Source organism: Colobus angolensis, unplaced genomic scaffold (genome assembly GCF_000951035.1).
Source record: "Colobus angolensis palliatus isolate OR3802 unplaced genomic scaffold, Cang.pa_1.0 Scaffold185, whole genome shotgun sequence".
Taxonomy (NCBI): Eukaryota; Metazoa; Chordata; class Mammalia; order Primates; family Cercopithecidae; genus Colobus; species Colobus angolensis.
The window spans coordinates 436,770-448,540 of NW_012114988.1; the positions used below are offsets into that span (position 1 = coordinate 436,770).

At 56.4% G+C, this 11,771-nt stretch overlaps 1 protein-coding gene and 1 long non-coding RNA gene across 2 annotated transcripts in view; one reads left to right on the top strand and one right to left on the bottom strand.

The window, feature by feature from the left end:
• Positions 1–2,418: 2,418 nt before the first annotated feature.
• On the bottom strand, positions 2,419–4,576 carry LOC105510221. Its single transcript, XR_001001537.1, has 2 exons — positions 4,011–4,576; positions 2,419–2,777 (listed from the first exon to the last, which is right to left on the bottom strand). It is a non-coding gene; the product is annotated as an uncharacterized LOC105510221 (long non-coding RNA).
• Positions 3,664–11,771, top strand: part of EPHA2 (EPH receptor A2) — a 33,104-nt gene continuing 24,996 nt past the window's right edge. The window contains exons 1-3 of the mRNA XM_011939881.1: positions 3,664–3,917; positions 8,750–8,817; positions 10,664–11,333. Coding sequence (XP_011795271.1) covers positions 3,833–3,917; positions 8,750–8,817; positions 10,664–11,333 — 823 coding nt within the window. The 5' untranslated portion in view covers positions 3,664–3,832. The remainder of the gene's footprint in view (positions 3,918–8,749; positions 8,818–10,663; positions 11,334–11,771) is intronic.

Genomic DNA, 11,771 nt, shown 5'->3' on the forward strand with positions numbered 1-11,771 from the left:
ACCACAGGTGCTCACCACCATGCCCACCTATGTTTTTTTCTTTCTTCTTTTGTAGAGATGGGGTCTCACTGTATTACCGAGGCCACATTATTTTTTTCTGATGCTCTTGGCCAAAGGCAGGCATAGATCAAAGGTGGGTTAAGTGAGGCCATGGCTTCAGCATTCACCTTTGTCATCTCCTTGCCGCCAGTCCCCAGCCCCAGCTAAGTCCTAGCAAAGGTGGGCCCCTAAGTAGACTGGTGGGCTGGAGGCAGAGATTGGCAGGGGAGGCAGTCACACACAAACACACACTCACTCGGGTTCCACCTGCCTGTACAGGAACCTCGTCTGCTGCAGTGGCGCTGAGGCCCTGAGGGCTCCTTGGGGCCTTTATGGGGTAATTCCATCTCCATTAGGTCTGATTGTATCACTATAAATACCACATTTTGGTGCCACTTTATAAGACTCACTGAAAAACTTTCCTCCTTAGCACCCAGTCACCTAGAGCGGGAAGGACTCTGAGTCGGACAGGAAAAGAGGGAAGGGTGTGTCATTAGATGGGTGACTAAAAGCCAGGGAACGGCCCCCACCCCATACCCTCTTGCTGCCACCTGTCATACCACTCCTTTCCATAGGCCTCTGCTCACGTCACATGCTGCCGATGAGCGACACCCTGCCCTATACTCTTGGCCCTCAACTTGTGCATATACTGCTGGGCATGTGGCCCACAGCCATCAGGGCCTGCCTGCACCCCGCCATGTGCGTGTGCTTGGATCCAACCTTTTGAGGCTACACATGGAAACCCACACTTGTCACCGGAAGGACCAACCAACACTACGTAACAAGAGTTTCACGCAACACAGAACTTGCAACACTGTCATTCACTCAGTTCATTCATTCATTCAGTGGAGGCTTGCTGAATATCTAGTGTGCATCAGGCACTGACTGTTTTCTTTTCTTTTTTTCTTTTTTTTTGACTCTCACTCTGTCACCCAGGCTGGAGTGCAGTGCCGCGGTCTCGGCTCACTGCAACCTCCGCCTCCTGGTTTCAAGCGATTCTCCAGCCTCCACCTCGAGTAGCTGGGACTACAGGCGTGCGCCACCATGCCTGGCTAATTTTTGTATTTTTAGTAGAGATGGGATTTCACCATGATGACAAGCTTGGTCTCGAACTCCTGACCTCAAGTGATCTATCTGCCTTGGCCTCCCAAAGTGCTGGGTTTACAGACGTGAGCCACCGTGTCTGGCTCAGGAACTGTCTGTTTTCTACAAACATCCCTATCCTCCTGCAGTGTGTCCTCTAGTGAGACATCTGACAGATGGAGCCTGCAAATGGCATATAACACACATGTACAAGCAGTGGCTTCCACACAACTCACATGGAGTCTTACACACACCAGCACCCCTAGCCCAGAGGCTCCAATACAACATGCAAAACACTTATCCAAACCACATACTACACACATGCTCACACTCATCCACACACCCCATGTACCTGTCCACAGAGCCCTGGGCACAACACATGCCCGGTTCTCCATGGATGTGGCTTCCTGTTGCTGAACTGTGTATAACCCAGTAACAGCTGAGATTTCATGCGTGCTTTCTGTAGTTCTGGCCCCTGTAGTTTACATGCATGACTTTATTTGATCTTTACAGTAACTCTCTGAAATAGGCTTTACATCTTCCCAGTGAGCAAACTGAGGCTCAGAAAAGTGAAATAACTTGTTCAGAAACTCGTGGACTCACTCCACAACTACTGCGAAGTATGGCACACTCATAAATACATGCATACACAAATCCACACTCACATGCACTCATACACAAATCTCTCACACCCACATGCACATTCATACACACATCTAGACACATCCACACAATCCACACATTCAAATACACACTCACACACACTCATACCTAAATCCTCTCATGCCCATGCACACACACTCATACACACGTATACCAGTATATATATATATTTTTTCTTTGGAGACCGAGTCTTGCTGGCCCCGGTTGGAGTGCAGTGGTGCAATCTCGGCTCACTGCAATCTCTGCCTCCGGGGTTCAAGTGATTCTCCAGCCTTAGCCTCCTTAGTAGATGGGATTACAGGTGAGTGGCACCACGCCCAGCTATTTTTTTTGTATTTTTAGTAGAGACAGGGTTTCACCATGTTGGCCAGGCATGTCTCGAACTCCTGACCTCAAATGATCTGCCTGCCTCGGCCTCCCAAAGTGCTGGGATTACAGGCGTGAGCCACCATGCCTGGTCACATACAACACTTATGTCCATACACACACACGCAGTCATACGTACATCAACACTCTCATGTCTACACACATGCATGCACATTCAACACAATCTCACACCGTCACACACATGCACTTATTCTCACAGGCACTTGCATACTCACAGGCTCTCAGAGGACCAAGGCTCTCCTCCCATCCTCTTGGTCAAAGGCTTTAATTAACCCCAATACCTGTAATTAACCCTTCCTCTCCCCCTGCAGGAGAGACGTCTGGACCCGCTTCCCAAGAACAGGCACCAAGGCAAGAGGCCAAGATGTCCATATCCGGCAGAGAGGACCCAGGTGCCTGGGTAGCAGGTCCCGGGCATCAAAGCAAGGATGGGGTCAGAGAGGAAGAGGTAGGCAAAGGGAGTCTGGGGCCTCCCAGGAAATCAGGCCTGCCACAGTTGCTCTTCCTAGACTGGTCAAATGGTGACTGGCCAACAAGCAGCCGTGGGTGGCCGGGCAGGCCGGCCAGAGCACATTTGCCGTTTGTTTCACTCACACTAGCCGCTTCTGTCAGGAAGGGAGATGAGCTCATGTCTGAGGAAGTTTTGTAAAGAGGCCTTATCAAGGAGCAGGTGGTAGGCAGGTGTCCTCCAAAGTGTCAAAACCTATCAACCAATCCTGCCATGCCAGGGTGGGGCGCTAGGGGTGCTCTGCACGGCCGCCCCTTCCCCCCTTCCCCAAAAAGAAGCAGTGGTTCAAGCAGAGACCACCAGGATTCAAATCCTACTTCTACTACCCATGAACTGTACACCCTTTGGGCATGTTGTTTCTGCTCCTGGAGCCTCAGTTTCCTCTTGATGACCCCTGCCTCCCAGATGAGAATGATTAATAAATAAGATAGTGCATGTCTGATCCATTGCCAGAGGAAATGAACCTACTCTTAGATCATAGTAGGCTTAGAGGCTTCTGAACAGAGATACTCTTCTTGACCATCAACAGCTTGGTACACTCTTCAAGGGTTTTAGGAAGGAGGGCATCTGGGTCTATTTCTGGGACACTCTCCCAGCCCTGCTGCTTAGGAGGCAACTGCTTACTGGACCCCCAATCCATTTCAGCTCAGGCCTTCAGGCCAGCGTTGAGCTCAGTCGCATTGAGCTCTGTCTCAGAGGTGAAGGACAGAACGGGTATGGCTCAGCGCAAAACCATTCCACGTTTGCAACGAGGATCCCAGGCTCAGAGATCCCTGGGGACTAACCCATAGGGGCGCTGGCGCTTTGAGACGCTCAAATTCTGGAGGGCCTGCGGAGAGCCCGCGAAGAGCCCACGAGTCCAGTGGGCCCCAAGATCCTCCTCCAAACCCCTTCGGACTTCCCCTCCCTCTCCTCCGGGTGCCAGCCCGGCCCCTTTAAAGACATTCCTGAGGGCGTGGTCTCGGTGACGTCACGCGGGGCATGAATGAACAGGAGTCGGTTCTCACCCAACTTCCATTAAGGACTCGGGGCAGGAGGGGCAGAAGTTGCGCGCGGGTTGGCGGGCGGGAGCGGACACCGAGGCCGGCGTGCAGGCGTGCGGGTGTGCGGGAGCCGGGCTCGGGGAATCGGACCGAGAGCGAGGAGCGCGGCATGGAGCTCTGGGCAGCCCGCGCCTGCTTCGCCCTGCTGTGGGGCTGTGCGCTGGCGGCGGCCGCGGCAGCGCAGGGCAAGGAAGGTGAGTGCGCGCGGCGTCTGGACCCCTGGCCCCCGGGCCCCAGTGCCCCCCAGGGCCGGGCGCGTCTTCACCCGCGCAACTTTGGAAACCGACCTGGTGCCGCCCAGTCCCGGCGAGCTGGAGTCCTGAGGGCGCACGGGCTGCGATCGAGGCGAGCCCTGGCCCCCAACCGGGGTCATAGGGGCTCCGGAGAATAAGGGGTTTCAACTTGGTCGCACGGGCCTCGGAGGCTGCGGAGAACAGGACGCGGCGCAGGCCACGCGGTTGCAGTCCAGGCGGCGGCTTCGGGAACGCGTCCCGGCGGGGGGCGTGGGGAGTCCCCTAGAGAAGGGGGTGTTTGGGAGGCTTTCCGCGGGCTCAGCTTCTTAGTGACCTGAATTCACTAACCCACTTGCTAGGGTTTTGCGGAGAAGGCATACTGTGCAGGCCTCGCAGTTTGAGGAGGGGGCTTGGGCGGACGGGAGCCCCCTGGCGAAGCGCCTGTTCCCCGAGATTTTCTCCATGCCCCCCGAGATTTTCTCCATGCCCCCCTTCACCTCCAGTCCCGGGGGAGAGCGTGGAGGAAGGTTCGGGCCAATCCCTGCTCACACACTCCTTTCCCTCCTTCCCAAGCCGCACTCCCGGGCTCCCGGGGCAGGTTAGGGGCAGCGAGTGCGGACAGGAAGTCCCAAAGTCAAGCGTTCTGAGCAAGGGTGACTCAGAACGAGGAAATGCGGCAGGTGGGGGCGCGGCCTCCCTACGTTTGGAGCTGTCAGCCCAGGGCCACCAGGGAGTCAGGACACCCGGGGGTGGGGGACTGAATCATCCACCCCCGCCCCAGTGTTCCCGGAGCCGCGCAGGGTGAGGGGCCGAAGACTTTGCTCATGGCCCAGCGGGTGTATGGTGGGGGTGTTGTCCCTCCGCTAAGGTCGCGGCGAGGATGGGGGCTCCTGCCCTGGCCGAGGACCTTCCTGTCTACCCAGCCGAGGCCAGCTTCATTCCAACAGTGAGGGCAAGGTTTCCCCGCCTGCCTGGGCAGAGCGAGGTTTCCGCAGGCTCCACAAGGGGGAAGCCGGGTGAGAAGTTCCTTTTTTCTTTTTTTCTTTTCTTTTTTTTTTTTTTTTTGAGACGGAGTTTCGCTCTTGTCGCCCAGACTGGAGTGCAATGGGGCAGTCTCGGCTCACTGCAACCTCCACCTCCCGGGTTCAAGCTATTCTCCTGTCTCAGCCTCCTGAGTAGCTGGGATTACAGGCGCCCGCCACCACGCCCGGCTAATTTTTGTGTTTTTTAGTAGAGACAAGGTTTCTCCACGTTGGCCAGGCATATCCTGAACTCCTGACCTCAGGTGATCCACCCGCCTCGGCCTCCCAAAGTGCTGGGATTATAGGCATGAGCCACCGTGCCCAGCCTGTTTCCTTCTTTTTCTGCCTCCCAAACTGGGTTTGAAGGTTTTGCTGTTCCATGTTGGGAGAAAAAGAGGCCAGATCTGGAGCCGTTGTGCAGTGGCAGGTGTTGGCGGTGGTATCCTGTCTCAGTCTCTGGAGTGACAGGACCCGGGTCTCAACTGGGACCTCTGGTTGCAGGAGGCGCTCATGGTAGGGATTTGTGCCACCCTCAATATCCGCCCCACCAACGTTTGGTCCTCCCCCTTCCTGAGGGACTGTGGTTGGAGAGAAGGGGAGAGACAGCTGGAATCACTACAGGCCTTTCTCCTCGGCTGCCCATGGGGAGTGGGGGATTAGGCGGGTGCTTTGCTGCTGCAGCCCTGAGCTGGCCTGGAAGCCTGGAGCTGCCTTGTTCTTGTCCCCTGCCTCCACCTCTCCCCAGCCTGTGATTAAACCCCACCCCCACACCCCATGGGATGCAGGGGGAAAGGCTTGTGTATTGCACTGGGGTAGGGGTACATTTTTGCTTCGACTCTGAGTCCCCGTGAAAGACTCCCTGGAGAAGTGTGCCTAGGTGGGCGTGGGCATGATCACCCAGCTGGCAGGTGCTGGTTTCAGTTCCTGGGAACCAGGCTGGATGTGATGTGATGGCCTGGGGGTGGCTTAGGGGGCAGGCAGGAGGACGGACACAGGTGCCTTTTTCACCTACCCCCAGGCTGCTTTGGACTTCTTTCTTGCCCCCTTGCCCCTAGGCTGTACTTGGTTGCCCACGTGGCTCCTGTTAGGTCATCAACAGCTACTGAATCTGCCCTCTTTTTTACAAATGGGGAAACTGAGGGAGGCCCAAGTCCTTGCCAACCAGGGACCTCTGAACAGAGGACGAGACCTAAGCATCCTGCTTCTCGGCTGCTGGAGCCAAGGCCCTGCCTGCCTTATGGTTGTGTCATGGTAGATTTCCTGGCATAGCTGGGCAGAGGCCTGGGCGGGTGGCAGGGGGTGCTGAGCTGGGGTGCTGCTGATGGGAAGAGGGCTGGAGAGTGCCAGAAAGCCCTTGGTTTCAGGTTCTGCTGGGGCCCAGTCTGCCCTCTGTCCTCTTCCCCTTTTCTTTCATGTTTTCCCCAGAGCCCCCACCTCCCCGCTTCCTATAGGGCTCAGCTAGTCTTGGTTAGAGAGGAATGGGGGGAGCAGGGAGGGAACCACAGGGCAGTGGGTGGTAGTCCTGCATTTGTGGAAGAAACTGTGGAGCAATGTGGACCCACAAAGATGGCACTTACGATGGAACTCATGGCAAAGAAGGAGGTGTTTTTTGCTTTTTTTCCCCCACAGAAATGGGAAGGTAAGGGGATAGAGGGCTCATGGATAAGCCCTGCTTAGCCTAAGCCTCTCCAGGAAGCTGTCTGGGGCAGCTGAGGGGCTCCCAGGCTCCCACCCTTTCCAGGGAAGTGGGAGCCTCTGTCCCTGGAAGAACCTGGGGAAAGAGCCGCGCCCGCGTCAGGGCGGAGGGACCCAGCGCTGGGCGCCTCCTGTTCCTGGTGGTTGGTTTGAGGGAATTTCCCTGGGAGGGGGCCGGGGTTGGAAACCCAGGGCTGGGGGGGCTTCTTCCTGCGTGAGGGCTTCTTTTCTTCTCTGATTGAGCCCTGTGCTACTTCTAGAGCCAGGCCTAGGCTGGAAAGGGAGGGCCCTCCATGCCAGGTTAACCCTTCAGAAGCCTGGTAGCGGTGAGCCCTCTCACTTGGGCACAGACCTCAGCCTCAGTGTCAATCTGAGGGGGGTCTGCAGGACTGTGAGGAACCTTTGTCCTACCCACCCAGCTGAAATCAGGAGCCTCCAGATTCCTTCCTGTGTAGCTGGAACATTCCATTTGCTAGTGGGGTTAGTGAGTTTCAAAGCCCCGGCCCTGGGCATGTCTGAACAAATCCCTGCCCCTGCCCACCTCGCTGCCCCCAGCCACCCTCCCCTATCCCCACAGCCTCTGCCATGGGGCCGGTGCCACATTGGATTTCCTCTTGCCTGTCTGGGCTGCCTGACCCTTCTTAGAGAGGTTTGGCCCGGTCAGTAGTGGGGGTGGCAGCATTTCACGCCCCAGCCTGGGACCTTCAGCCCAGGTAGAAGGGTCATGTCACTTCAGGAAGGGGTTTCCAAGACCACCCTCAGAACCCAGCTCCCATCTCCCCAAACCAGTCCATCCCTGCTCCCAGCCTGCCTGGAGCTGTGTCCACCCTTTGAGTCCTTCTCCGGTCTTGGCCTTGAGGAATGGGGCTTCTGAGGCAGATCCCTCATGCTCCAGGGCCCAAAGGAAGTATTGACTTGGTTTCTTTACCCCCACCTTAGGGCTTTACCCTCTGAATCCATCTTGCATAGGTTCTGTGCCTCAGTTTTTCCAATCTCCTTACCCTCTAGGGAGGGTAGCACTTATTGGCAGCTACCTGGACTTTACTTGGAAATGGAGCGGGGGCAGTACCTAGGGTCTTAGGTTTTGGCTATGGCCTCTGAGCCTGGCAGAGAACCTGGGGTGGATCCGTGGGAGGTGCCCAAGGGCAGGACTGGTCTAGGGAAGCCCCTAGGAGTGCATCCCTCCGCCAGGCTCCAGTTGCCTCTCTGGGAACAGGATGGTCCTGACACCTGGTCCCTCTGGGCCTAGACTGTCCCCTACAAGGGCTTTCATCCCTGATTCCCCAGGAAACTCTGGCACCCCCGGCAGGGCAGTGGTCAGGATGTGAGGGGCGGGGGTGGTGGGAGTGACTTTCCCAGGGAGGGGACCTCGCCAGCTGTATCTTTGGGCCCCTCTTAGGGGCCCTATGGGTTCAGGGATTTATCCTGCCTGCTCTGTGGCTTTTGTGGTGAGAAGATCGGTTTCCAGATACCCCCTTCCCTCCTCCACCCTGGAGCTGTTCCCACCTGTTAACGGGACTCTCTTCTTGGAGTGCCACAAGATGCACGTGTACACATAGGTGCATATGTGTGTGCTACATGACCTGAGTGGGGTTGGTGTGTTTCCTGCTGGGGGGAATGTGGCAGAAGCAGACACCAGTGTCCCCAAGGCCCACAAGTGCTGCCGAAGGGCCTTGTTCAAGGAAGCAGACGGGGTGGTGTGGTGTCATTTAATACCCTGCTCAGTCAAGCTCTCTGCCCAGCTGCTGTTCTGCCGGGCTGAGCTCCCTGGCCTGCTCTGCCCAGCTGGGGACTAACGGAGGAGGGCAGCATGGCTGGAATCCTGTGCCTGGGAGACAAGAGGCCCAGTCCTGACCCCAACCTGCTGTGTGGCTTCAGCTGGGTTCCATCCCTTTTCTGGGCCTGTTTCCCTCATGAGTCAAGGGATGGTTTTCTTGGATATGGTGACCCTGTGTGGTGGGTTCTCTCTCTCTTTGTCTAAGAGTTGGGGTTCCTGGAGGGATCCTCACCTTTTCTGCCATGGTCTGACTCCTGAAGACACCCCTAGGCTCACCCCATCTCCCTTCTCTCTTTCAGTGGTACTGCTGGACTTTGCTGCAGCTGGAGGGGAGCTCGGCTGGCTCACACACCCGTATGGCAAAGGAGTACGTAAGCCTTCGGGGTGGGGAGGGGTGTGGGAATGGGGCTGCTGGTCCCCTGTAGAGATGGAGAAACTGAGGCCCAGGGAGCATGGGGCATGGCTTCAATTCAGCAGCTCAGCCAGGTCTCCGGCTCAAGGTCCAGCTTCTCACACCAGACTCAGAGGCAGCCGGCCCAGGCCAGGGCTGGATGGGCATGGGAAGGTACTGGGGGCGGTGAGTGTAAGCCTGAAAGGTGGGGGGAACTGGGGAGACAGAGAAGGCCCTGGGGAGCTGGGTCTTCCATGTTTCAGAAAGGCTGACAGTCAGAGGGATCTCTGGCACCCCCCATCCACCTCTTGGGAGGGAGGGGGTTAAAGGTGTCCCCTGTCTTGAGATCTCAGCCCAGGAGGTGAGAGGTGAGGAAGAGACAGGGAACAGGAAAACCTGATCAAGTTCCTTCCTGCCCGCCCCTTTCCCACCTCCAGCTGTTGTTTCCCCTTCCTGTAGGGGGCTGCATTTCTCTGCCTTGTTCTCACCCAGGTCTTCCCCCCATGCTGTCCTGATGTGACCAGGAATGGGGGCAGGGCCTGGAGGTTTTCCCCCCAGCTGTGTGTGTCTGCTGTGTGATCTTGGGGAAGATGCTGCAGCTCTCGGGGCCTCAGTTTCCCTCTCTATACAGTGGGCCCTTGCTGAGTTCGTCCTGGGGCCCTGAGCTGAGAGAGGGTACTGTTTCCCAGGGGCTACTTGGAATAGTCCCCACAGCTGGCCAGATCTGCATGAGTCGGGTTCTTGTCCCTAGTCACCCTAGCTCTGGGCAGGCTTGGCTGGGGTGTAGCCCTGAGCAGGTTCCTAGGATCCTGGAAGTCTAGCTGGGAGGGAACATGGATCACCTAATACAACCCAGGCATTATACAGAGTGGGAAACTGAGGCCCAAGGGCATGTAGGGCCTTGGCCAATGTCCCACAGTATAGCCCGGGCCTCTCTCCTCCTCCCCTGTGCTTTCATCCATTCTTTTGTTCATTCATTCAATAAACGCTTCCCTGAGCACCTACTCTGTCTCAGGCAGGCTCTAGGGACACAGGTGAATTAGATGCAGACCCTGGCCAAGGAGCTCAGAATCTCGTGTGGGAGCCCAGATGTAGGTGTCCCCATGTGCCGTACCAAGTGCACCTTGGTAAATGGCAAGGGGTACAGGGCAAGGGGAACATGGGCAACTGTGGGAGCTGGGTGGCAGGGGGCACTTGGTCCAACTGTGGCTTAACCTGGGAATTCTTTCCAGAGAAGGCTGAGTTGTGATCCAGGGAGGGAGGAACGTGTTGATCTGCTCCAAAGCCAGATTCTAAATGATGGAGAGGATCATCCGTTGTTTTTGACTTAATGCCACTCCTGTGCTTGTCAACACACATGCGTGTGCGTTGAATAATACTAACAGTAACAATAATCATACTCTCTGCCCATATGCCTATTACCTTGTGCCAAGCACTGTGCTCGGCCAGTGTAGATATTCTGTCCTTTATCCTCACAGCAATTCTGCGAGGTAGGGGGGTCTTACTCCTATTGTATAGATGAGGAAATTGCGGCTTAGAGAGCATAACCCACCTGAGGTCACATGGAGCCCCGGACTCCACCCTCAGGCTCACAGTCTAATAGAGAGGTTCAGCTTCCAGACATGTGAGAGAGAGACCAGGGGCCAGATTCTGGCTCAGCCACTTATAGATACATCCCCTCCCCGCCCCAGGCCTCAGTTTCCTTCACTTTAGAACTGGGAGAGCACGTACCAGAAAGTGTCTTCCTAGTGCCCCACTCTGCCACCTGGGCCTCAGTTTCCCTAGGCACCTGTGCACGCTAACCTGTGTCTTCCCCTCACAGTGGGACCTGATGCAAAACATCATGAATGACATGCCGATCTACATGTACTCCGTGTGCAACGTGATGTCTGGCGACCAGGACAACTGGCTCCGCACCAACTGGGTGTACCGAGGAGAGGCTGAGCGCATCTTCATTGAACTCAAGTTTACTGTGCGTGACTGCAACAGCTTCCCTGGCGGCGCCAGCTCCTGCAAGGAGACTTTCAACCTCTACTATGCCGAGTCGGACCTGGACTATGGCACCAACTTCCAGAAGCGCCTGTTCACCAAGATTGACACCATTGCGCCCGATGAGATCACCGTCAGCAGCGACTTCGAGGCACGCCACGTGAAACTGAACGTAGAGGAGCGCTCTGTGGGGCCACTCACCCGCAAAGGCTTCTACCTGGCCTTCCAGGATATCGGTGCCTGTGTGGCGCTGCTCTCCGTCCGTGTCTACTACAAGAAGTGCCCCGAGCTGCTGCAGGGCCTGGCCCGCTTTCCTGAGACCATCGCCGGCTCTGATGCACCCTCCCTGGCCACTGTGGCCGGCACCTGTGTGGACCATGCTGTGGTGCCACCAGGGGGTGAAGAGCCCCGTATGCACTGTGCGGTGGATGGCGAGTGGCTGGTGCCCATTGGGCAGTGCCTGTGCCAGGCAGGCTACGAGAAAGTGGAGGATGCCTGCCAGGGTGAGTGACGGTTCTGAGTGGCAGGGAAGGGGTTCTGGAGTGACAGGCTGCATTCCGGGGTTCTGGTCTTTAGCTTTGGAATCGTGGGATCTTGGCTCATCCCTACTTTGACACACATTAGTTCTGTTAGTGGAAATTATAGATCCTTCCCAGACATCAGTTTCCTTATTAAGGCTGGATTAACTCATTCATTAAGAATGAATGAATTGGCCGGGCGCGGTGGCTCAAGCCTGTAATCCCAGCACTTTGGGAAGCCGAGACGGGCGGATCACGAGGTCAGCAGATCGAGACCATCCTGGCTAACACGGTGAAACCCTGTCTTTACTGAAAAATACAAAAAACTAGCCGGGCGAGGTGGCGGGCGCCTGTAGTCCCAGCTACTTGGGAGGCTGAGGCAGGAGAATGGGTTAAACCCGGGAGGCAGAACTTGCAGTGAGC